This window comes from Heterodontus francisci, chromosome 2 (assembly GCF_036365525.1).
Source record: "Heterodontus francisci isolate sHetFra1 chromosome 2, sHetFra1.hap1, whole genome shotgun sequence".
NCBI classification, from domain to species: domain Eukaryota; kingdom Metazoa; phylum Chordata; class Chondrichthyes; order Heterodontiformes; family Heterodontidae; genus Heterodontus; species Heterodontus francisci.
In genome coordinates, this window is record NC_090372.1 from 126,177,515 (window position 1) to 126,204,095 (window position 26,581).

Below are 26,581 nucleotides of genomic sequence, written 5' to 3' on the forward strand. Positions count from 1 at the left end.
GAAGTATTTAGATGAACACTTGAAACGCCATAGCATACAAGGCTACAGGCCAAGTGCTGGAAAATGGGATGAGAATAGTTAGATGCTTGATGGCCAGCACAGACACGATGGGCCGAAGGGCCTGTTTCTGCACTGTCTAACTCTATGACTCTAATTCACTTAACGTCAGTTGTACATTATCAGTATTCCAGCACCACTATGGAAATGGCGCAGTCCTGCTGAGGGAGCTCACAATTGACAAGGTTAAGCACTCTAGAATGGGATCCCTAAATAGCAGAATAAAATTACTGCTACTTTCTAATCAGATTATTGTACTCCAGAAAGTTACAGCAGTCCAACTCCTTAATCAACCCTAAAGAATTAATCATCTAAGACTGAGTGCTGGAGCTATGAAGCAATCTATTACTTCATCTTAATATTTTTACAGAACACATCTGAAAGGTTCCTTCTCCAGATTAACAGCACAAGCAAGCAAACATATGTAGAAGAGAGAATTATTCACAATGGCACTCAATCATTTTCAATATAAAAACTCTATAACAAACTAAAAAGGCACACAAACACTATCTACCTGCACAGTACGGCTTGCATTGATGTGTTCCTGATGCAACTTGTCCCATTGACTCCATCGCCGGTACTGCAAAAAAAAGCATAGTTACATCATAGAATTCATCTATTCTGACGATAATAAATATAACTTAATTACCCTTGGACTGGTGTGATATGAGTAGTGTTAAGAATCATTATTTTTAACTTTAAGTAACAAGTGTTCTGCAATTCTATTTCTCTAATTTCCCTTTATCATATACTGAAAATATCCGATGCAGTGTATTTTTCAAATGCAATGCAATAGAAAGCATGTATATTTTTTTTTAAATGTCAAGAATGCTAATACTATAGTTTACATATTTTACCAAAGGCCAGAGTTAAATAAAAGACTTGTTTTTATTTGTGGCTTTCAGAAACATCGGACATCTCTAAGCACTTTACAGCCAATGATTTACTTTTGTAGTGTAGTCACTTGGTAATGTAGGAAATGCAATAGCCATTTTGCGCACAGCAAGCTTCCACAAACAGCACTGTAATAAATGTCCAGATAATTTGCTTTTGTGTTGTTGATTACTGACCAGGACACTGGGGATAACTCACCTGTTCTTCAAAAAAGTGCCACGGGGTTCATTTATGTCCACTGAGAGGGCAAACAGGGTTTTGTTTTAATGTATGATCTGAAAGATTATCGGCCTTGATTTTTGTGCTCAAGCCCTTGAGTGGGACTTGAACCCACAACCTTCTGATTCAGAGGTAAGAGTGCTACCAACTGAGCCACGGCTCAGTTTCTAATGCTAGGCACAGGTGCTATGAATTGTACACAAACATCAAATAATTTTGAGTGGACTCTGCATAAAATTAAAAATGTAATCTCATGATTTGGATTCAATTGTTTTGATGCTTGAGTGTTTCATGAATTTAACTATTTATTAATTCGGTCCAAGTAAACTTTTTGAGTGATCAAACTAGGGTTATACTCTATTACAAAATTCTGAATATTATTTTGTTTTCTGTCACTGTGCCTTTAACTCTAACAGCTACAATACAAACCATATGTCAGAAACTTCCAGTCTGCTATTCTAGATAAGAATCAAAATGAATGCAGATCCCACCAAAACTAGAGTTTGGCAAGTTATTTTCTATATGAACAGTTGCCAGAGGCCACCACAGTATCTCTGCACATGCTGAACTCTTGTCTGTGGAATTCCTCGATTTTAGATTGTGTGGGACATGCTCCTGCCAGTTAACAACCTACCGTTAAATTAAAAAAAAGTTTACAGCTAACAGAAGCAGTAACACATTTAATCCCAAATTTCAAATCCAGACCAGCCTAATGCTAAATTACCTCATAAAATAACTGCTTTTCTAATTCACATCCCTCTCAGATAAAAGTTTCAGACAGTGAAGCTATGAGTAATAAGATGGTCATATTACTTAAAACTCTCCCAGTGACTTGACCTTGTAAAAGATGGATCTACCAGCTTCAATAGAGGTTGTTGAGAGACGAGAACTGACATAATCGATGTTTAATACTTGGAACTATCAAAAGCCGCTGCAAGGTTTTTAAACTGAGATACTTCAAGAGATCCTAACCAGCAAAACAATTATCTTTCAGAAGACAATTTCTAGGCCACATATGAAAGCCTACCTTAAAGGGCTCAGAACGAACAGAACAATCCTTTGAAAGGTTATCTAGCAGTAAAGTGCTCCTAGATTTTTAGCAGCTAAACTATCAGGATTAAACATGTAGCTGTTCCTGTTGACCATAAACTTCTACCAAAATAGACAGATAGATGTCTCAGTCAGAATCTGTCACCAGAAAAGACTTTCTTCTGTCTGTAAAAGTCTATCAAAGAGTTAAAGCAATTCTGGTTCGTGGCTTTTCCGGCAAAGTCCATCAAATCTGCTTAACTCACAAGAGAATAACACCAGGAGCTGATTTGATAATTCATGTTTTCAACTGTTCAACATAGGCATTTATAGAAAATGGAAAATATGCTCAGGTTAAAAACTTATCGAACAAAGCACACTTGTAACTCAATTCTGGGCGTCAACAAAGCCAAAAGAATACTTAATTTCTTTCAGGTATGTTGTTAAAACTCCAACAAATATTACCCTTCTGTCAATGGACATGTTTAAGTAATATTACTGCATGTGGGAATTATCCACTCCTGGGTCACAGTCACCATACAGTGACATTTCTTGAATTGTTAATAAACACATTAGAGTAAAAAGACATTGATATAGGACAACAGGACACAAGTAAAGAAAAACAACTGCATTTATATAGTGGCTTTCACATCCTCAAGACGTCCCAAAGCACTTCACAGCCATCAAGTAGTCTGAGGGGTTGAAGTCCATCTTGGTGGGCAATGCACAACGAGCGACAGTGAATCGACGAGTATAAAAGGGGCTGTGGATTCACTGTTGCTCAAAATAAATTTCACCTCCTGAACATTTATTCAACTCGAAAAGATGGTAAATTATTAAGAAATGATCCAATCAATAATCTGAAATTTGAGATTTTTTTGAAAAAAGAAACACTAATGTAATAATGTCATGTAACTAACCTGACTGAATAAACTCCTCGGCTTCTGTTACAAAAAAAACTGATACAACAGCTGCTTGAAGCCATGGAAGAAAGAAAATGAGATGAAAGCATAAGACTGGGAAGTAAACAAACTATGAGATGGAAAAATATGAAATGATGTGAAACAAAGGCAAATTGAACAAGAAGAAAGGCAATTCCAAGTAACAACGCACCCTGGCAAACTGTAAACAATCCAAAACCTGATCAGATCATGTTCCCAAACTAAAAGCAAAATACTGCAGATGCTGGAAATCTGAAATAAAAACAAGAAATGCTGGAAATACTCAGCAGGTCTGGCAGCATCTGTGGAGAGAGAAGCACAGTTAACGCTTCAGGTCAGTGACCCTTCTTCAGAACTGTGTTCTTCAGAACATTCTTCAGAATTATGTTCCCAAACTAACCTTTCTTCATCACTTCAGAGTGTTATCCATAACTAATTTGCTGGTAATAATAGTCTAGGCAGTTTAGCAAAGAAAAGTTATAACCTGAAAATATGGATCAATAGCTTCAAAAATGCTGAAGTCCCAAAAATGCTGACAAGCCATAAACAGCCGTGCATATTGATTTTATGACACAAGATGTTAGACTGAAAGTTAGACTGATGTTAGACTTGACCAGAAACTGAATTGGAGTAGCCATATAAATACCATGGCTACAAGAGCAGGTCAGAGGCTAAGAATCCTGAGGCGGGTAACTCACCTCCTGACTCCCCAAAGCCTGTCCACCATCTACAAGGCAGAGTCAGGAGTGTGATGGAATACTCTCCACTTGCCTGGATGGGTGCAGCTCCAACAACACTCAAGAAGCTCGACACCATCCAGGACAAAGCAGCCCGCTTGATTGGCACACCATCTACAAGCATTCACTCCCTCCATCACCGACGCACAGTAGCAGCAGTGTGTATCATCTACAAGATGCACTGCAGCAACGCACCAAGGTTCCTTAGACAGCACCTTCCAAACCCATGACCTCTACTATCTAGAAGGACAAGGGCAGCAAATATATGGGAACACCACCACCTGCAAGTTCCCCCTCCAAGTCACACACCATCCTGACTTGGAACTATATCGCCGTTCCTTCACTGTCGCTGGGTCAAAATCCTGGAACTCCCTTCCTAACAGCACTGTGGGTCTACCTACCCCAAATGGACTGCAGCGGTTCAAGAAGACAGCTCACCACCACCTTCTCAAGGGCAATTAGGGATGGGCAATAAATGCTGGCATAGCCAGTGACGCCCACATCCCATGAATGAATAAAAAGAAAAGTGCAATGGAACAGTCTCATCGTAATTCAAAGTACAGATATATCTATATTCCAACATTTTTACTGCAGTAGAAAAAAAAAACTAAAGTACACACAAGTGCAGTAGCATTGGTGGATCTAGAATTTACTATATGGAGAGTTGAGCATTGGAAGTGTGAGATTTATTTTCTATAGGGTTTCCTTGGGGCACAACCCCCAACCACCACCACTGACCCAAATTTTGATTTTGGCATGGTGCATTTTCTGACATTTTGGAACCTACTGTTATTCTGTGCAACTTTATCAGATTCAGTAATTCTAACCTAGTATGTCAATGTAAACTGAAATCCTTGAGCTAGGATAATCAAACACAGCAGTTCATTCTACATGTGCAAACAAAACTGGCTCACAATCTCAGCTGTCCCTACCTTCAACCCAATAGCAGTCCATGTTCAGGTACATGATTACATGAATTGAAAGCATACGGATAATAATAAAATTTGATTAATTAGTTCTTAAGTAGCTTCAGGAAGGAAACAAAACCTTACAATACAAATTCTAATAAAGGGTCAAACACAGATATTAACCCAATTTTAAATCCCTCAGCTGCTGATCAACCTGCTCTATATTTCAAACCTTTTCTAACATGTGGCTATATGTTACTGTTACTTATAACAGCAGAAAAATAGTTAACATGCTTGAACGACATTTGTTGTATGACATTTTAGCTCTTACCTCGCTACTTTAACAGAGTTAACTTATTTTAAATAAATGGGATTATACTCTCCAGTAAAATAGCAAAAATAAGTCATTCAAATGTGTTAATCATTCACCTCCTATTATCTTCATCTAGTGTATTCTATCCTATACTGCTCTTTGGCTCAGTCAAAAACAGAAACCAAAACCACTGCAATTATTTAAAAAAAAACAGTATGCAGGAATGTGGATTGAGTGCTTTGCTTTCTGGTGCACTTGACTGACTGCCACCAGTTTATAGAGGTTTGCAATCTACTATACTCTTATTGATTAATGACTTTTCATATTTCCCCCAAGATACTGATCTCTTCAAGGTAAGGGTTCTTTCTCTGGTTACTGCAAGGCAACAACAGATCTCCACTATGAGCATGTAAACAAACTGAAAAATTTACAAATGTGTGCTACAGCCCACTCACAAACAGGCCAATGTTCCAAATCATACATCACAATCATACAATGTATAAGGGATGCCAGAATAAAGAGACAACTGATACCATTCCATATCTTCTCCTTTTCCTTCAAGAATTAACAAGTATTTGGCCAAGGTATTTTTTTTGTCTTTCTTTTGCAAAGAGATCTCTGAAGAGAAAACCTCATTTTTTTTCTTTCACCAGTGTGTGTGTGTGTGTGTGTGTGTGTGTGTGTGTATGTATGTTGGGCTAAGTTTAAAAGGGAACTTTCATATTTCAATCTGTGTGTTAATGCTTTGCATCTTTATTGAATAAGTCTTGTTTTATAATAAACTGATAAATTTGTTGTTCATTAAAGAAACCTGGCTGGTGGATTTTATTCTGAAATAAAAATAGTGTATATAATTGGCCGTATTGGTAACTGGGTAAGCATTTAAATGTATGTTGTGACCCGTGGAGAAGTGGAACTAGAGAAAGACAGTGCACCCCTCTAGCCTCAGTCTTAGCAATATGTGAATAAAGCTGTAATTTTTTTTAATTAACTAAAACTCACCTTTCCAAAACAACTCTCTATTTTAGTTCCAAATACTAACAATCCTGCAAATGCAGTGATAGGAATGTTCAAATAAAGCTAACTAATGCACTCACATCCAACGTCACTCTAATTTTTTTTGCTGCGGGCTGCCTATTCATTTAAAATTTTTTGTGCAACCACGCATGGGCGGTAACTTAAAGGGGCCAACTTGTGCTCGACCTACGCAGGAACTTCCAGGTTGCTGAGTGGCTGCGCTGCTTAAAGGCAACATTGCTCACATCCCCAAAAGCGTAGACACGACAAGTCTGACATGCTCCAGAAAGTCCAATGAAGGATTTTTTTTTAAAGCTCCATTTTATATTAAAATGGAGCCCAGCATGTGAATGCAAAAGACAAAGCTGAAGCGTTTGCAGTAATCTTCAGCCAGAATTGCTGAGTGGATGATCTATCTCAACCTCCTCCTGAGGTCCCCAGCATTACAGATGCCAGTCTTCAGCCAATTCGATTCACTCCGCAAGTTATCTAGAAATTACTGAGTGCACTGGATACAACAAAGGCTATGGATCCTGACAACACCTGAGTTGTAGCGCTTGAAGACTTCAGCTCCAGAACCAGCCGCACCCTTTGCCAAGCTGTTCCAGTACAGCTACAGCACTGGCACCTACCTAACAAAATGGAAAATTGCGCAGATTATTTCCTGCCCATAAAAAGACAAATCCTATCCAACCAATTACCATTCCAGCAGTCTACTATCTATCATCAACAAAATGATGGAAGGTATTGTCAACACTGCTATCAGGAAGAGCTTACTCAGCAGTAACCTGCTCACGGATGCTCAGTTTGAGTTCTGCCAGAACCACTCAGCTTCAGATCTCATTATAGCCTTGATCAAAATGTAGACAAAATAACTAAATTCCAGAAGTGAGGTGAGAGTGACTGCCTTGATATCAAGACAGCATTTGACTGAGTGTGGCATCAAGGAGCCCTAATAAAGTCAAAGTCAATGGGCTTCAACAGGAAAACTCTCCAATGGCTGAAGTCATACCCAGCACAAAGGAAGGTGGCTGTGGTTGTTGGAAGCCAATCATCTCAACTCCAGGACATTGCTGCAGGAGTTCCTCAAGGTATTGTCCTCGTCCCCAACCATTTTTAGATGCTTCATTAATGAGGGTCAGATGTGGGGATGTTGACTGATGATTGCACGGTGTTCATTCCATTCGCAATTCCTCAGATAGGAAGCAGTCCGTGCCTGCATGCAGCAAAACTTGGACAACATCAGGCTTGGGCTGATAAGTAGTAAGCAACATTCAGATCACACAAGTGCTAGGTAATCACCATCTCGAACAAGTGAGAATCTAACCACTTCCCCTTGATATTCAACAGCATTATCATTGCTGAATCTCACACCATCAACATCCTGGGGGGGGGTCACCATTGAGAAGAAACTTAACTGGACCAGCCACATAAATACTGTGGCTAGAAGAACAGATCAGAACCTGGTATTCTGCAGTGTAACTCACCTCCTGACTCCCCAAATCCTTTCCACAACCTACAAGGCATATCAGAAACGTGATGAAATACTTGCCTTGATGGGTGCAGCTCCAACAGTATTCAAGAAGCTCAACACCATCCAGGACAAAGCAGCCCTCTTGACTGGCACCCTCTCCATCACCTTAAACATTCACTCCCTCCACCACTGGTGCACAGTGGCAGCAGTGTGTGGCATCTACAAGATGCACTGCAGCAACACTCCAAGGCTCCTTCATCAGCACCTTCCAAACCTGCGACCTGGACTGCCTTAAAGAACGAAGGCTGCAGTCGCATGGGAACACCACCACCTGCAAATTCCGCTCCAAATCACACTCTATCCTGACTTGGAAATTTATTACTGTTCCTTTATCGTCACTGGGTCAATATCCTGGAACTCTCTCCCTACACCACATGGGCTGCAGCACTTCAAGAGGCAGCTCACCATCACCTTCTCAAGGGCAATTCAGGGTGGGTAATAAATGCTGGCCTTGCGAGCAACGCGCACTTAGAAACATAGAAAATAGGAGCAGGAGTAGGCCATTCGGCCCTTCGAGTCTGCACCGCCATTCAATACGATCATGGCTGATCGTCCAAACTCAGTACCCTGTTCTCGCTTTCTCCCCATATCCTTGATTCCTTTGGCCCTAAGAATTATATCTAACTCTTTCTTGAATATATTTAATGATTTGGCCTCAACTGCTTTCTGTGGTCGAGAATTCCACAGGTTCACAACTCTCTGGGTGAAGAAATCCCTCCTCATCTCAGTCCTAAATGGCTTACCCCTTATCCTTAGATTGTGACCCCTCATCCTGTACTTCCCCGCCATCGAGAACATCCTTCCTGCATCTAGTCTGTCCAGTCTGTACAATTTTGTAGGCTTCTATGAGATCCCCTCTCATTCTTCTAAACTCTAGCGAATACAAGCCTAATCGACCCAATCTCTCTTCATACGTCAGTCCTGCCATCCCAGGAATCAGTCTGGTGAACCTACACTGCACTCCCTCCATAGCAAGAACATCCTTCCTCAGATAAGGAGACCAAAATTGCACACAATACTCCAGATGTGGTCTCACCAATGCCTCGTATAATTGCAGCAAGACATCCTTGCTCCTGTACTCGAATCCTCTCGCTATGAAGGCCAACATACCATTTGCCTTCTTAACTGCCTGCTGCACCTGCACACATCCCATGAACAAATAAAAAAATGTTATACATAACTTCAGGCACAAACATTAAATAAACACAATTCTAATTACAACTCTCAGAAACTATCAGCTTGTATGAAAACAGTTCTGCCTCAATTTCATGCACAACAGTGGGAGAAAGTAAAACTGACCTCATTGTTTTCAACAACCTTTGGTTACACTATCCAAACAATTTAAATGATTGAGATTGATAACCTCCAGTCCAGCAGGGAAAAAATTATTTTTCTTGCACAACACCAGCCAGTTGATACATGGGTTGAAATGTTATCTGGCATGCACACCTGAGAATGATGCCAAAAGAAGGTAGTAAAACAGAGGAATAAGCAACTGGTCATACGGAGTAACAAAGAGATTACAACTTTTCAAGGAGCTATCTTGGCTTTCGACTTTAACTCATGAATACAGCTTTTTAACGATGGTAAAATTGCAAATGTTTTCAGTAGACATCATAGAGCAGGATAGTACAGCCCTTTGGAGATGAAGACCTTGTGATGTATTAGAAATTTTTTTGTTGAAAATAAAACCTCTGGTGATAAGGTGAGTACTACTAAAGTGTTTTTTTTTTAAGGACCTTAGATTGGAGTGGGTAGAACAAGGCCCCTAGTATAATTAGTATTTTTTAATTAAGGGAGTAACTAATTAACCGAAGGGTAAGTCATGACAGGAGAGCTCAGCCCCGTGATATGTTCCTCCTGCGCTATGTGGGAAATCAGGGACACTGGAAGTGTCCCTGATGACCATGTGTGCAAGAAGTGTATCCAGCTGCAGCTACTGGCTACCCGCATTACGGAGCTGGAGCTGCGGGTGGATTCACTGTGGAGCATCCGTGATGCTGAGGAAGTCATGGATAGCACATTTAGTGAGGTGGTCACACCGCAGGTAATGGCTGCACAGGCAGAAAAGAGATGGGTGACCACCAAATGGAGTAGTAGGCGCAGGCAGGTAGTGCAAAAGTCCCCTGTGGCCATCCCCCTCTCAAACAGATATACCGCTTTGGATACTGTTGTGGGGGGATGACCTCCCAGGGGAAAGCAGCAACAGCCAAGTTCGTGGCACCATGGAGGGCTTTGCTGCACAGCAGGGGAGGAAAAGGGTTGGAACAGCTATAGTGATAGGGGATTCTATCGTAAGGGGTGCAGACAGGCATTTCTGTGGCCATAAACAAGACTCCAGGATGGTATGTTGCCTCCCTGGTGCTAGGGTCAAGGATGTCTCGGAGCGGCTGCAGGACATTCTGAAAGGGGAGGGTGAGCAGCCAGAGGCTGTGGTCCATATTGGTACTAACGACATAGGCAGGAAAATAGACGAAGTCCTACAAAGTGAATATAGGGAGTTAGGCAGAAGGTTAAAAAGCAGGACCTCAAAGGTTGTAATCTCAGGATTTACTCCCTGTGCCACGTGCTAGTGAGGGTAGGAATAGCAGGATTAGACAAATTAATGCGTGGCTGAAGAGCTGGTGTAGGCGGGACGGCTTCAGCTACTTGGATCATTGGGATCTCTTCTGGTGCAGAGGTGACCTGTACAAGAAGGACGGGTTGCATCTAAACTGGAGGGGGACCAATATCCTTGTGGGGAGGTTTGCTAGCACTACTCGGGAGGGTTTAAACTAGTCTTGCAGCGGGGTGGGACTCAAAGTAGTAGTCTATCAGATGAGATAGTTGAGGCAAATGTAGAGGTTAAAGCAAGCCAGTCCAGTAGGCAGGCCGGGCAGGGGCAGGACAGGAAGCGTGGAAGGTCTGGTAGGCTAAACTGCATTTACTTTAATGCAAGAAGCCTTACCGGTAATGCAGATGAACTCAGAGCATGGATTGGTACATGGGATTGTGATATTATAGCTATTACGGAAACGTGGTTGAGGGATGGGCAGGACAGGCAGCTCAATGTACCGATCTTTCTGGTGTGACAGAGGCGGAGGTAAGAGAGGAGGGGGAGTTGCACTATTGATTAGGGAGGACATCATGGCAGTACTTAGAGAGGATATCCCGGGGGGGGAAGGTCCAGCGAGGCCATATGGGTAGAACTTAGAAATAAGAAAGGGGTGATCACTTTGATGGGATTATACTATAGGCCCCCCTGTAGTCAGAGGGAAGTGGAGGAGCATATATGTCGGGAAATCACAGATAGGTGTAGGAATTATAGGGTTGCAATAGTAGGTGATTTTAACTTCCCTAATATTGACTGGGACTGCCTTAGTGCTAAGGGATCAGATGGGGAAGAATTTGTTAAGTGTGTCCAGGATAGTTTTCTGAAGCAGTATGTGGATGGCCCTACTACAGAAGGGGCTACACTTGACCTCCTCATAGGAAATGAAACTGGGCAGGTGGTTGATGTGTCAGTGGGGGAGCACTTTGGGACCAGTGACCATAACTCTTAGCTTCAAGATAGTTATGGAAAAGGATAGGACTGGTCCTCAGGTTGAAGTCCTAAATTGGGGGAAGGCTAATTTCGATGGCATCAGACAGGAACTCTCAAAAGTTGAATGGGAGAGGCTGTTTACAGGTAAAGGGACGTCTGGCAAGTGGGAGGCTTTTAAAAGTGAGATAGGAAGAGTTCAATTCCTGTTAGATGGAAGGGCAAGGCTGGCAAGTTTAGGGAACCTTGGTTCACGAGGGATATTGAGGGTCTGGTCAGGACAAAGAAGGAGGCATATGTCAGGTATAGGCAGCTGGGATCGAGCGAGTCCCTCGAGGAGTATAGGGGATGTAGGACTACACTTAAGAAGGAAATTAGGAGGACAAGAAGGGGCCATGAGATTTCCCTGGCAGATAAGATAAAGGAGAATCCTAAAAGATTCTATAAGTATATTAAGAGTAAAAGGATAGTTAGGGAGAGAGTAGGTCCCCTTAAGGATCAGTGTGGTAATCTATGTGTGGAGCCACGAGAAATGGGCGACGTCTTAAATGAATATTTCTCGTCAGTATTTACTGTGGAAAAGGTCATGGAAGCTAGTGAGTTCAAGGGAGGGAACAGCGATATCCTGGACATATCAACATTTCAAAGGAGGAGGTGTTGGAGGTTTTGAAGCGCATTAAGGTGGATAAATCCCCAGGGCCTGACCAGGTTTATCCTAGGATGCTATGGGAAGCAAGGGAGGAGATTGCTGGGGCCCTGGCAGAGATTTTTGAATCATCGTTAGCCACGGGTGAGATACCGGAAAACTGGAGGATAGCTAATGTTGTGCCTTTATTTAAGAAGGGCAGCAGGGATAGACCAGGGAACTACAGGCCGGTGAGCCTTACATGAGTGGTGGGAAAGTTATTGGAAGGGATTCTGAGAGACAGGATTTATATGCATTTGGAAAGGCAAGGTCTGATTAGGGATAGTCAGCATGGCTTTGTGCATGGGAAATCATGTCTCACGAATTTGATTGAGTTTTTCGAGGAGGTGACCAAGAAGATGGACGTTGTCTACCATGGACTTTAACAAGGCCTTTGACAAGGTCCTGCATGGTAGGCTGGTCCAGAAGGTTCGGACACATGGGATCCAAGGTGAGCTGGCCAATTGGATACAAAATTGGCTTGGTGATAGGAGACAGAGGGTGGTAGTGGAGGGTTGTTTTTCAAATTGGAGGCCAGTGACAAGTGGTGTGCCGCAGGGATTTGTGCTGGACCCTCTGTTGTTTGTCATATATATTAATAACTTGGATGTGAATGTAAGGGGCATGATTAGTAAGTAAGTTTGCAGATGACACCAAAATTGGTGGTATAGTGGACAGTGAAGAAGGTTGTCTAAGATTACAACAGGATATAGATCAACTGGGAAAGTGGGCAAGGGAGTGGCAAATGGAATTTAACGCAGAAAAGTGTGAAGTGATGCATTTTGGGAAGTTCAACCAGGGCAGGACATATACAGTGAATGGCAGGGCCCTGGGGAGTGTTGTTGAGCAGAGAGACCTTGGGCTGCAAGTACATAGTTCCCTGAAAGTGGCAACACAGGTAGACAGGGTGGTGAAGGTGGTGTATGGCATGCTTGCCTTCATCAGCCGAGGCACTGAGTACAAGAGTTGGGACGTCATGTTACAGTTGTACATAACGTTGGTTAGGCCGCATTTGAAATACTGTGTGCAGTTCTGGTTGCGCACTACAGGAAAGATGTGATTAAGCTAGAGAGGGTGCAGAAAAGATTCACAAGGATGTTGCCTGGTTTGGAGGGCTTGAGTTATAAAGAGAGATTGGATAGGCTGGGTCTGTTTTCCCTGGAGCGAAGGAGGCTGAGAGGGGACATGATAGAGGTATATAACATTATGAGAGGCATAGATAGGGTAGATAGCCAGAGTCTGTTTCCCATGGTAGGGGTGACTAAAACTAGAGGGCATAGATTTAAGGTGAGAGGGAGGAGGTTTAAAGGGATAAATTTTTCACACAAAGAATAGTAGGTATCTGGAATGAGTTGCCTGAGGAGGTGGTGGAGGCATGAACAGTAGCAACATTTAAGAGGCATCTGGACAAGTACTTGAATGGGCAAGGCATAGAGGGATATGGAATTAATGCAGGCAGGTGGGATTAGTATAGATAGGCACTATGGTCAGCATGGACGCGGTGGGCCAAAGGGCCTGTTTCTATGCTGTACGACTCTATGACTCTAAATGCGAGCCCTGATGCACAGAACATTCAAAACCCCATTGACAAAAGTTGTAAGATTCCATAAACAAAAAGCATACTGAAAAATAGAGACCACCTATGTACAAAAATCTCACACTCCTCTTCCATATGCAATCAGTTCAAACCCCGAAACATAAACAAATTCATCCCTCCGCTTTTCAAACCACACTCAGTGGCATCCTTCTCTCCCTCTCTTCCTCAACTCCAGCATTCTCTATCCATTTCAGACTGCCCTGAAGCTTGAGAGTGAGAGACACACTGGAAGGGTATTGGACAAACATCAGGGTAGCATTCATTGCCCAGTACAGAGAATTATAACTTAAGCATAAATATGGAGTAAGTCACATGCAGTCCAGCTCAACAGAGTACTTCTATCTCGGGGAATTTGGTGAGTGCGTGAATCAGTGCAGTTTTTCTTTATTTGTTTCATGAGTTTTTTTTGTCTTATCCACAGCTGTTATGCAAGTTTCTAAATTCACTTGAAAAAGCCCTCCAAAACACTCCCACAGGGATGCAGGGACCAAGTGGGCCCACATCAGAGAGGCCATCTATGACTCAGCAATGACCAGCAAATGGTCACTGGCAAATTGATTATTGACTATGGCAAATGTGTGAAGCGGAATGCAGACTGGTTTCAATCTCACATTGAAGAGCTGGAACCTGTCATAGCCGCTAAGAGCATTGCACTGCTGAACTACAAGAAAGCCCCCAGCGAGTTAACATCCGTAGCACTTAAAATAGCCAGAGGAGCTGCACAAAGAACAGCCAGGCGCTGCGCAAATGACTACTGGCAACACCTATGCAGTCATATTCAGCTGGCCTCTGACACAGGAAATATCAGAGGGATGTATGATGGCATTGAGAGAGCTTTTGGGCCAACCGTCAAGAAGATTGCCCCCCTCAAATCTAAATCAGGGGACACAATCACTGACCAACGCAAGAAAATGGACCGCTGGGTGGAGCACTACCTAGAACTGTACTCCAGGGAAAATGTTGTCACTGAGACCGCCCTCAATGCAACCCTGTCTCTGTCAGCCATGGATGAGCTGGACGTACAGCCAACAAAATCGGAACTCAGTGATGCCATTGATTCTCTAGCCAGCGGAAAAGCCCCTGGGAAGGACGGCATTACCCCTGAAATCATCAAGAGTGCCAAGCCTGCTGTACTTTCAGCTCTGCACGAACTGCTTTGCCTGTGCTGGGATGAGGGAGCAGTACCACAGGACATGCGCGATGCCAATATCATCACCCTCTATAAGAACAAAGGTGACCGCGATGACTGCAACAACTACCGTGGAATCTCCCTGCTCAGCATAGTGGGGAAAGTCTTCGCTCGTGTCGCTTTAAACAGGCGCCAGAAGCTGGCTGAGCGTGTCTATCCTGAGGCACAGTGTGGCTTTCGAGCAGAGAGATCCACCATTGACATGCTGTTCTCCCTTCACCAGCTACAGGAGAAATGCCGTGAACAACAGATGCCCCTCTACGTTGCTTTCATTGATCTCACCAAAGCCTTTGACCTAGTCAGCAGAAGTGGTCTCTTCAGACTACTAGAAAAGATTGGATGCCCACCAAAGCTACTAAGTATCATCACCTCATTCCATGACAATATGAAAGGCACAATTCAGCATAGCGGCGCCTCATCAGACCCCTTTCCTATCCTGAGTGGCGTGAAACAGGGCTGTGTTCTCGCACCTACACTGTTTGGGATCTTCTTTTCCCTGCTGCTCTCACATGCATTCAAGTCTTCAGAAGAAGGAACTTTCCTCCACACAAGATCAGGTGGCAGGTTGTTCAACCTTGCCCGTCTAAAAGCGAAGACCAAAGTACGGAAAGTCCTCATCAGGGAACTCCTCTTTGCTGATGATGCTGCATTAACATTTCACACTGAAGAGTGTCTGCAGAGACTCGACAGGTTTGCGGCTGCCTGCAATGAATTTGGCCTAACCATCAGCCTCAAGAAAATGAATATCATGGGACAGGACGTCAGAAATGCCCCATCTATCAATATCGGCGTCCACACTCTGGAAGTAGTTCAAGAGTTCACCTACCTCGGCTCAACTATCACCAGTAACCTGTCTCTCAATGCAGAATTAAACAAGTGCATGGGAAAGCCTTCCTCTGCTATGTCCAGACTGGCCAAGAGAGTGTGGGAAAATGGCGCACTGACACAGAACACAAAAGTCCGCGTGTATCAAGCCTGTGTCCTCAGTACCTTGCTCTACGGCAGCGAGGTCTGGACAACGTACGTCAGCCAAGAGCGACGTCTCAATTCATTCCATCTTTGCTACCTCCGGAGAATCCTTGGCATCAGGTGGCAGGACCGTATCTCCAACACAGAAGTCCTCGAGGCGGCCAACATCCCCAGCATATACACCCTACTAAGCCAGCGGCGCCCGAGATGGCTTGGCCATGTGAGCCGCATAGAAGATGGCAGGATCCCCAAGGACACATTGTACAGCGAGCTCATCACTGGTACCAGACCCACCGGCCGTCCATGGCTCCGCTTTAAAGACGTCTGCAAACGCGACATGAGGTCCTGTGACATTGATCACAAGTCGTGGGAGTCAGTTGCCAGCGATCGCCAGAGCTGGCGGGCAACCATAAGGGCGGGGCTAAAGCGTGGCGAGTCGAAGAGACTTAGCAGTTGGCAGGAAAAAAAGACAAAAGCGCAAGGAGAGAGCCAACTGTGTAACAGCCCCGACAACCAATTTTATCTGCAGCACCTGTGGAAGAGTCTGTCACTCTAGAATTGGCCTTTATAGCCACTCCAGGCGCTGCTGCACAAACCACTGACCACCTCCAGGCACTTACCCATTGTCTCTCGAGACAAGGAGGCCAAAGATTGTGCTCGTTGCTGGCAAGGTCAGCATTTGTTGCCCACCCCTAATTATCCTTCAGAAGGTGGAGAGCTGCCTTCTTGAACTGCTGCAGTCAATCTGGTGCGGGTACATCCAAAGCGCTTTAGGGAGGGAGTTCCAGGATTTTGATCCAGCAACTGTGACGGAACGGCGACATAGTTCCAAGTCAGGATGGTGTGTGGCTTGGAGGGGAACTTGCAGATTGTGGTGTTCCCTCGCGTCTGCTGCCCTTGTCCTTCTAGGTGGAAGAGTTCGTAAGTTTGGATGGTGCTGTCAAAGGAGGTGAGTTACTGCAGTGTATCTTGCATATGGTACACACTGCTGCCATTGTGCGCCACTGGTGAAGGGAGTGAATGTTGAAGGTGGTGGATGGGTGCCGATCAAGTGGGCTTCTTTGTCCTGGATGATGTCAAGCTTCTTGAGTGTTGTTGAAGCTGCACTCATCCAGGGAATGCACTCCTGACTTGTGCCTTGTAGATGATGGACATGCTTTGGGGAGATGGGTTACTCACTGCAGAATTCCAAGCCTTTGACCTGCTCTTGTAGCTAGACTATTTGTGTGGCTACTCCAGTTAAGTTTCTGGTCAATGGTAACCCCCAGGATGTTGATAGTGAAGGATTCAGCGAAGGTAATGACATTGAATATCAAGTGGAGATGGTTAGATTCTCTCTTGTTGGACATGGTCATTACCTGGCACTTGGGTGGCGCAAATGTTACTTGCCACTTATCAGCCAAAGCCCGAATGCTGTCCAGGTCTTACTGCATATGGATGTGGACTGCTTCTGTATCTGAGGTGTCGTGAATGGCACTGAACATTGTACAATCATCAGCGACCATCCCCACCTCTAATCTTATGATGGAGGGAAAGTCATTGATGAAGCAACGAAAGATGCTTGGGCCTCGGACATTACCCCGAGGAACTGTCACAGCAATGTCCAGGGGCTGAAATGGTTGCCCTCCAACAACCACAACCATCTTTCTTTGTGCTAGGTATGACTCCAACCAATGGAAAGTTTTCTGCCGATTCCCATTGACTTCAATTTGGCTTGGGTTCCTTGATGCCACACTTGGTCAAATGCTACCTTGATATCAAGGGCAATCACTCTCACCTCACCTCGAGTTTGGCTCTTTTGTCCTTGTTTGGACCAAGGCTGTAATGAGCCAAGTGGCCCTGGCGGAACCTAAACTGAGCATTGGTGAGCAGGTTATTGCTGTTTAGGGGGCAATGTGCTGCGCTCCCCCATCATTGGCTCTCCCTGGCATGGTACTCCCGTTTGGCCTGTGAGGTGAAAAACAATGCTGTTCGGAGAATGCCTCTCTCTCTCTCACCACTTGCAGCTTTTCATTCGCATAGGATGTTGCAGACCTCTCCATAGCCCACTATCCTAGATCACCAGGGATATGAATGATGCTTATCAGTCATCAATGCTGCTGTGCACACATCTCTCCCATGGTCAGGACAACTGTGTGTGCCCTCAGATGCCCCTCTCTTTTGCAAAACTAAAGGCTCTGTCTCTAAATGCACGTAGCATTTAAAACAGAACAGATGAACTGATAACACAAATAGAAGTGAATAAGTACAATCTGATAGTCTTTACAGAGACATGACTGCAGGATGACATAGATTGGGACCTGAATATTGAAGGGTACATGACATTTAGGAAAGGAAGGAAGCTAGGAAAAAGTGGAGGGGTCGCTCTCTTAATTAATGATGGTATTAGCACAATAGAGAGAGATGACATAAATCCAGGAAACCAGGATGTAGAAGCGGTTTGGGTCGAGATGAGGAATGATAAAGGCAAGAAGTCACTTGTGGGAACGGTGTGCAGGCCCCTTAACAGTAAACACAAGGTAGGACAGGGTATAAAGGAAGATATAATGGCAGCATGTCAGAAAGGTACCGCGATAATCATGGGGATCTTAACTTATATACAGACTGGAAAAAATCAGATGGGCAAAGGTAGCCTAGATGAGTAGTTCATAGAATGTTTTTGGAACAGTTTCTTAGAACAGCACATTCTGGAGCCAACTAGAGAGCAGGCTAAACTGGACTTGGTATTGTGCAATAAGATAGGATTAATTAATGACCTCATAATGAAGGCACCCCTAAGCAGCAGCGATCATAATATGTTTGAATTTTACATTCAGTTTGAGGGAGAGAAAAGTGGGTCTAAGACCAGTATTTTAAACTTAAATAAGAGCAATTATGAGGGCATGAAAGCAGAGCTAGCTAAAGTGAACTGGCAAATTGATTAACGGATAGGTCAATAGAGATGCAGTGCCAGTCATTTAAGGGGATATTTCAGAATACACAGAATAGATGCATTCCAATGAGAAAGAAAAATTCCAAGGGGAGGATCCACCACCTGTGGTTAACTAAAAAAGTTAAAGATAGTATTAAACTTAAAGAAAAAACATATAATTGCACAAAGATGGGTGGCAGGTCAGAAGGTTGGACAGAATATAAAAAAACAGCAAAGAATGACTAAAAGATCAATAAGGAGGGAAAAATTAGAGTATGAGAGAAAGCTGGCGAGAAATATAAAAGCAGATGGTAAGAGTTTCTATAGATATTTAGAAAAGAAAAGTTAACAAAGTGAATGTTGGTCCTATAGAAAGTGAGTCTGGGATATTAATAATGGAAAATAAGGAGATGGCAGATGAATTGAACAGGTATTTTGCATCAGTCTTCATGATGGAGGATATAAGTAACATCCCAGAAATAGCTGTAAATCAGGAAATAGAAGGGAGAAAGGAACTCAAGAAAATTACAATCACCAGGGAAGTGGTACCGAGCAAATTGTTGGAGCTGCAGGCTAACAAGTCCCCGGGTCATGATGGGTTTCATCCTAGGGTCTTAAAAGAAGTGGCTAATGAGATAGTCGATGCGTTGGTTTTAATTTCCCAAAATTCCCTAGATTCTGGGAAGGCTCCATTAGATTGGAAAATAGCGAATGTAACTCCTTTATTCAAAAAAGGAGGGAAACAGAAAGCAGGAAACTATAGGCCAGTTAGCTTAACATCTGTCATAGTGAAAATGTTAGAAGCTATTAATAAGGACATTATAGCAGGTCACTTAGAAAAATTCAAGGTAATCAGGCAGAGTCAACATGGTTTTGTTAAAGGGAAATCATGTTTAATCAGTTTATTGGAGTTGTTTGAAGAAGTAACATGTGCGGTGGATAAAGGGGAACCGGTGGATCTAGTGCACTTAGATTTCCAGAAGGCATTTGATAAGGTGCCACATCAAGGGTTATTGTGGAAAATAAAAGCTTACGGTGTAGGGACTAACATTTTGGCATGGATAGAAGATTGGCTAGCTAACAGGAAACAGACAGTAGGCATAAATGGGTCATTTTCTAGTTGGCAAGATGTAACTAGCGGTGTGCTGCAGGGATCAGTGCTGCGGCCTCAGTTTTTTACAATTTAAAATGACTTGGATGAAGGGACCGAAGGCATGGTTGCTAAATTTGCTGATGACACAAAGATAGCTGGAAAAGTAAGTTGTGAAGAGGACATACGGTGGCTACAAAGGGATATAGATAGGTTAGGTGAGTGGGAAAAGATCTGGCAAACCGATTATAATGTGGGAAAATGTGAAATTGTCCATTTTGGCAGAAAGAATAAAAAAGCATATTATCTAAATGGTGAGAGATTGCAGAGCTCTGAGATGCAGAGGGATCTGGGTGTCCTAGTGCATGAATCGCAAAAGGTTGGTATGCAGGTTCAGCAAGTAAATAGGAAGCCGATAGAATGTTATCATTTATTGCGAGGGGAATTGAATACAACAGTAGGGAGGTTATGCTTCAGCTATACAGGGCACTGGTGAGACCACATCTGGAGTACTGTGTACAGTATTAAAGGAAGGATGTAAATGCATTGGAAGCAGTTCAGAGAAGGTTTACCAGATTAATACCTGGAATGGGTGGGTTGTCTTATGAGAAAAGGTTGGACAGGCTAGGCATGTATCCCCTGGAGTTTAGAAGAGTAAGAGGCGACTTGATTGAGGGGGTTTGACAGGGTGGATGTGGAAAGGATGTTTCCTCTTGTGGGAAAATCTAGAACCAGGGGTCACTATTGAAAAATAAGGGGTTGCCCATTTAAGACAGAGATGAGGAGAAATTTTTTCTCTCAGAGGATTGTGAGTCTCTGAAACTCTCTTCCTCAAAAGACAGTGGAAGCAGAGTCTTTCAATATTTTTAAAGCAGAGGTAGATAGATTCTTGATAAGCAAGGGGGTGAAAGGTCATCAGGGGTAGGCAGGAACATGGAGTTGAGGTTACAATCAGATCAGCCATGATCTTGTTGAATGGCGCAGCAGGCTCGAAGGGCTGAGTGGCCTACTCCTGCTCCTAATTCGTATGTTCGTATCTGGTGACCAGGAGGCATGTCATCTGGGTCTATCTTTATACTCACCTTTCCAGAGCTAAGCTGGTCATTGAAATGTTTCCTGCAGTGGACCCAGCTGCTCCTCACCAGTCCTCTGCTGCTGACCTCATGAACCACCTCCAGCCATGCCTTCTTGGGGACCTTTGCAGGCTTTCTATTCCTGCTGGCAGGGAACAGGATGCTTCTTCACACTGTCACAGCCTCCAGCAGCACCTCAAGCGAGGCATCAGAAAAATGGGAAGCTGCCCTGGCATGGGGCCCTCCCTGCCCACTGACCTCTGCTCGCTTCAGCCTCATTCTTGAGATGAACAGCAATCACAGCAATGACCGCCACTCGCCCTTTAAATCAGGCCCGCTCCTCCCTGTGTCCCGCCTCCTTCCCTCATCCGTCGCTGCTAACTGGGTGACAAATGTGACTCTGGGCCAATTAACTGCTTTGTCAATTAAAATTGCAATGCCGATATAGTGCAGGGTTGAGACCCGGAAGTGAATGCGATGTTGAGGTCCTGAAACCAGAATGGAAATCCCGCCCAACATTTCCACTTGAGGGGAACAGCATAACTAGAGGCCATCAATATAAGACAGTCACCAAGAAATCCAATAGGCAATTCTGAAGAAACCTTTTTACCCAAAGAGTGGTGAGAATGTCGAGCTCACTACCAGAGGGAGTGGTTAATGCATTTAAGGGGAAGCTAGACAAGCATATGAGGGAGAAGGGAATAGAGATTTACAATGATAAGTTTAGATGAGGAAAGATGGGAGGAGACGCGAGTGCTGCATAAATGCCAGCATGGACTGGTTGGGCTGAATAGCCTGTTTCCATGCTGTATATCCTATGTAATCCTATGAAAACACTGTTGCCTAATCCTGTAAAGCATGAATTCAGATAGGTGTATTTTGTTTGACTTGTCATTGCACACATGTAGTAATATAAGACAAGCCCAATAAATTGTGTGCACATTATAATGGAACTGTTTTCACATAAATTAACATTTATTAAATTTCTAAATTAATATTCAAACTCAAACTTACACTAGCCTTTGCATTACAAGTGACACAATATGTACAAATATTACAAGGAATGCTAAGTAATCAATAAATGAATGACAGTCCAGTTAAGCACCACAGAAAGCATTCAAGTTGCAATCCCAATAATTTAATAAACCTTAGATGAAAGGTCACAGACCTGAAACTTTAACTCTGTTTCTCGCTCCACAGATGCTGCCAGACCTGCTGAGTATTTCCAGCACTTTTTGTTTTTGTTTCAGATTTCCAGCATCTGCAGTATTTTGCTTTTATATTAATGTAATAAACTTGTAAGTCAGTATAAAGAATTAACTTGTATTATATAGTTCCTTTCACTACCTCAGGAGATTCCAAAGTGTTCCACAGCAAATGAATTACTTACAAAGTGTAGTCACAGTAGTACTTTAGGAAATGTGGCAGTCAATTTGCACACAGCAAGGTCTCAAAAACAGCAATGAGATAATGGTCTGCTAATCTGGCTTCTTTGTGATGTTAGTTGAGGAATAATTATTGGCCAGGACACTGGGAGAACTCCCTTGCCCCTCGAGTCCTTTTACATCTACCCAAGAGGGCAGACGGGGCATCTGTTTAACATCTCATCTGAAAGACAGCACCTCCAAAAGTGTAGCGCTTCCTCAGTACTGCACTGAAATGTCAGCCTGGATTATGTATTGACATTATTTCATGACTACATTTACAAAAAAGGGTGCATGTCATAACTAACGATTCTCTCTCTTCAGGTGTTGTCCCCTCTCCTTTAAATATGCCTTTATCAAAGCTCTCCGTCTTTGTAAACAACTGTCCCATCTCCAACCTCCCTTTCCTCTCCAAAGTCACTGAAGTGTTGTCGCCTCTGAAATCCATTCCCACCTTTCCCAGAACTCCATGTTTGAATCCTTCCAATCAGGTTTCTGCCCCTGCCACAGTACCCAAACAGCTCTCATAAAAGTGACAAATGACATCCTATGTAACTGTTACAAAGGTAAACTTTCCCTCCTCGTCCTTCTCGAGCTGTGAGTAGTCTTTGACATGGTTGACCACACCACCCTCTTCCAAAGCCTCTCTGCTGTCGTACAGCTGGGTGGGACTGCTCTTATCTGGTTTCATTTTTATCTAATTGTAGCCAGAGTATCACTTGCAATGGCTTCTCTTCCTGCTCCCACACTATTACCTCTGGTGTTTCCCAAGGATTTAGATTAGATTAGATTAGATTAGAGATACAGCACTGAAACAGGCCCTTCGGCCCACCGAGTCTGTGCCGAACATCAACCACCCATTTATACTAATCCTACACTAATCCCATATTCCTACCAAACATCCCCACATTTCCCTACCACCTACCTATACTTTCTTTTGGGCCTCCTTATCTCGAGAGACAATGGATACGCGCCTGGAGGTGGTCAGTGGTTTGTGAAGCAGCGCCTGGAGTGGCTATAAAGGCCAATTCTGGAGTGACAGGCTCTTCCACAGGTGCTGCAGAGAAATTTGTTTGTTGGGGCTGTTGCACAGTTGGCTCTCCCCTTGCGCCTCTGTCTTTTTTCCTGCCAACTACTAAGTCTCTTCGACTCGCCACAATTTAGCCCTGTCTTTATGGCTGCCCGCCAGCTCTGGCGAATGCTGGCAACTGACTCCCACGACTTGTGATCAATGTCACACGATTTCATGTCGCGTTTGCAGACGTCTTTATAACGGAGACATGGACGGCCGGTGGGTCTGATACCAGTGGCGAGCTCGCTGTACAATGTGTCTTTGGGGATCCTGCCATCTTCCATGCGGCTCACATGGCCAAGCCATCTCAAGCGCCGCTGACTCAGTAGTGTGTATAAGCTGGGGATGTTGGCCGCTTCAAGGACTTCTGTGTTGGAGATATAGTCCTGCCACCTGATGCCAAGTATTCTCCGAAGGCAGCGAAGATGGAATGAATTGAGACGTCGCTCTTGGCTGGCATACGTTGTCCAGGCCTCGCTGCCGTAGAGCAAGGTACTGAGGACACAGGCCTGATACACTCGGACTTTTGTGTTCCGTGTCAGTGCGCCATTTTCCCACACTCTCTTGGCCAGTCTGAACATAGCAGTGGAAGCCTTACCCATGCGCTTGTTGATTTCTGCATCTAGAGACAGGTTACTGGTGATAGTTGAGCCTAGGTAGGTGAACTCTTGAACCACTTCCAGAGCGTGGTCGCCAATATTGATGGATGGAGCATTTCTGACATCCTGCCCCATGATGTTCGTTTTCTTGAGGCTGATGGTTAGGCCAAATTCATTGCAGGCAGACGCAAACCTGTCGATGAGACTCTGCAGGCATTCTTCAGTGTGAGATGTTAAAGCAGCATCGTCAGCAAAGAGGAGTTCTCTGATGAGGACTTTCCGTACTTTGGACTTCGCTCTTAGACGGGCAAGGTTGAACAACCTGCCCCCTGATCTTGTGTGGAGGAAAATTCCTTCTTCTAGTGACAATTTATAATGGCCAATTTACCTATCAACCTGCAAGTCTTTTGGCTTGTGGGAGGAAACCGGAGCACCCAGAGAAAACCCACGCAGACACAGGGAGAACTTGCAAACTCCACACAGGCAGTACCCGGAATCGAACCCGGGTCCCTGGAGCTGTGAGGCTGCGGTGCTAACCACTGCGCCGCCCACACATTTGTCCTTGGTCCCCTCCTATTTTTCATCTACATGCTGCCCCTCAGCAACACCACCCGAAAGCACAGTATTAGTTTTCGTGTACACTGACCACACTCAGCTCTACCTCACCACCACTTCTCTAAATTATGCCAAATTAGCTAATTTTGCTAAATTATCAGACTGTTTAACTGACATCCAGTACTGGATGAGCAGAAATTTCCTCCAATTAAATATTGGGAAGACTGAAGCCACTGTTTTCGGTCCACGCTCCAAATTTCATTCCTTAACTACTGACTCCATCCCTCTCCCTGGCAACAGTCTATAACTAAACCAGTCTGTTCACAACTTTGATTCACACTAACCCTGAGATGAGCTTCCGACCTCATATTTGCACCATTCCTAAGACCACCACTGAAATATCAGCCGATTTTGTCCCTGTCTCAGCTCATCTGCTGCTGAAACCCTTATTCATGCCTTCATTACCTCTAGGCTTGACTATACCAAAGAAATCTCGGCTGGTCTCCCGCAGAAAGTTAGCATGCAGGTACAGCAAGCAGTAAGGAAGGCAAATAACATGTTGGCCTTTATCGCAAGGGGATTGGAGTACAGGAATAAGGAAGTCTTGCTACAATTGCACAGGGTTTTGGTGAGACCATATCTGGAGTACTGTGTGCAGTTTTAGTCTCCACATTTAAGAAAGGATATACTTGCATTGGAGGTGGTACAGCAAAGGTTCACTAAATTGGTCCCTGGGATGAGGGGGTTGTCCTATGATGAGAGGCTGAGTAAATTGGGCCTGTACTCTCAGGAGTTTGGAAGAATGAGAGGTGATCTCATTGAAACATACAAGATTCTGAAGGGGCTTGATAGGGTAGACACTGAGATTGCTTCCGATGGTCAGGGAATCTAAAACACGGTGGCACTGTCTCAGTTAGGACTGAGATAGGGGGAAACTACTTCGCTCAAAGGATTGTGAATCTTTGGAATTCTCTACCCCAGAGGGTTGTGGATGCTCCATCGTTGAATACATTTAGGCTGGGATTGACAGATATTTGGTCTCTCAGGGAATCAAGTGATGTGGCGAGCCGGCAGGAATGATCGTACTGAATGGTGGAGCAGGTTTGATGGGCTATATGGTCTACTCCTGCTCCTTCCTCTTGTGCTCTTATTCTACCCTCTGTAAACTTGAGGTCATCCAAAACTCTGCTGCCTGTGTCTTAATTTGCACCAAGGCCTGTTCACCTATGACCCCTGTGCTCGCTGACCTACATTGCCTCCCAGTCAAGCAGAGTCTTGATTTTAAAACTCTCATCCTTGTTTACAAATCCTTCCATAGCCTCACCCCTCCCTATCTCTGTAACCTCCTCCAGTCTCACAACCCTCCGAGATATCTGCACCCCTCTATTTCTGGGCTCTTGAGCATCCCCAATTTTAATCACTCCACCATTGCTGCCCATGCCTTCAGTTGCCTAGGCCCTACACCTCTCCACCTCATTTTCTTCCTTTAAGTAACTCCTTAAAACCGACATCTTTGACCAAGCTTTTGGTCATCTGACCTAATATCTCCTTATATGGCTTGGTGTCATATTTTACTTTATAATGCTCCAGTGGGACACTTTATTACATTAAAGGCACTACATAATTATAAGTTTTTGTTGTTGTATTACTACAATGACTTTTTCTTCACTTGGAATCCAATACTGAACCCATAAAGTGCAGCAACAGAAGTCTGTGTACTAGGACCCACAAGAGACCATCAAGATCGAAGAGTAGAAACAAAGGCAGGATAAATCAAGTTATAGCAATTTAGATGACATCAATCTTGGAATTACTAACTTTTGGGGAGGCTAAATTGGGTGGGTCCCAAAAACAAGCACAGGGATCACAATGCATAATTAACCCGCACCCACTTAATAAAATGCAGGCAGCATTCTCTGCTCTGCTGCCTGCTGAAGAGCTAATTGCGCTGTTTACTGGCTGTATGCATTAACAGAGGACCCAAAATCGTAACTTCCTTGCACTGTTTAAAGCTAGCCTGCACCTCTTAAAAGGAAGGTGCATTGTGGCTGCAGCAGGTGCTGGGAGTCATGCAGGAAGTGAAGTAACTTACCTGGAGGAAGTCAGGAGAGGCGGCAGTAGCAGTGGACCTGTCACTTACCTAGAGGGAGTGAGGAGAAGGGGCGGCAGCGGCGTACCTGCCACTTACCTGGAGGGAGTCGGGAGAGGTGGTGGTAGCGGCGTACCTGCCACTTACCTGGAGGGAGTC

General features: G+C 44.0%; 1 protein-coding gene across 2 annotated transcripts in view; it reads right to left on the minus strand.

The window, feature by feature from the left end:
- stx17 (syntaxin 17) overlaps positions 1-26,581 on the minus strand; it is a 176,684-nt gene that overhangs the window by 89,957 nt on the left and 60,146 nt on the right. For both annotated transcript variants that reach the window (XM_068010448.1, XM_068010457.1), the window contains one exon: positions 572-637. In XM_068010448.1, coding sequence (XP_067866549.1) covers positions 572-637 — 66 coding nt within the window. The remainder of the gene's footprint in view (positions 1-571; positions 638-26,581) is intronic.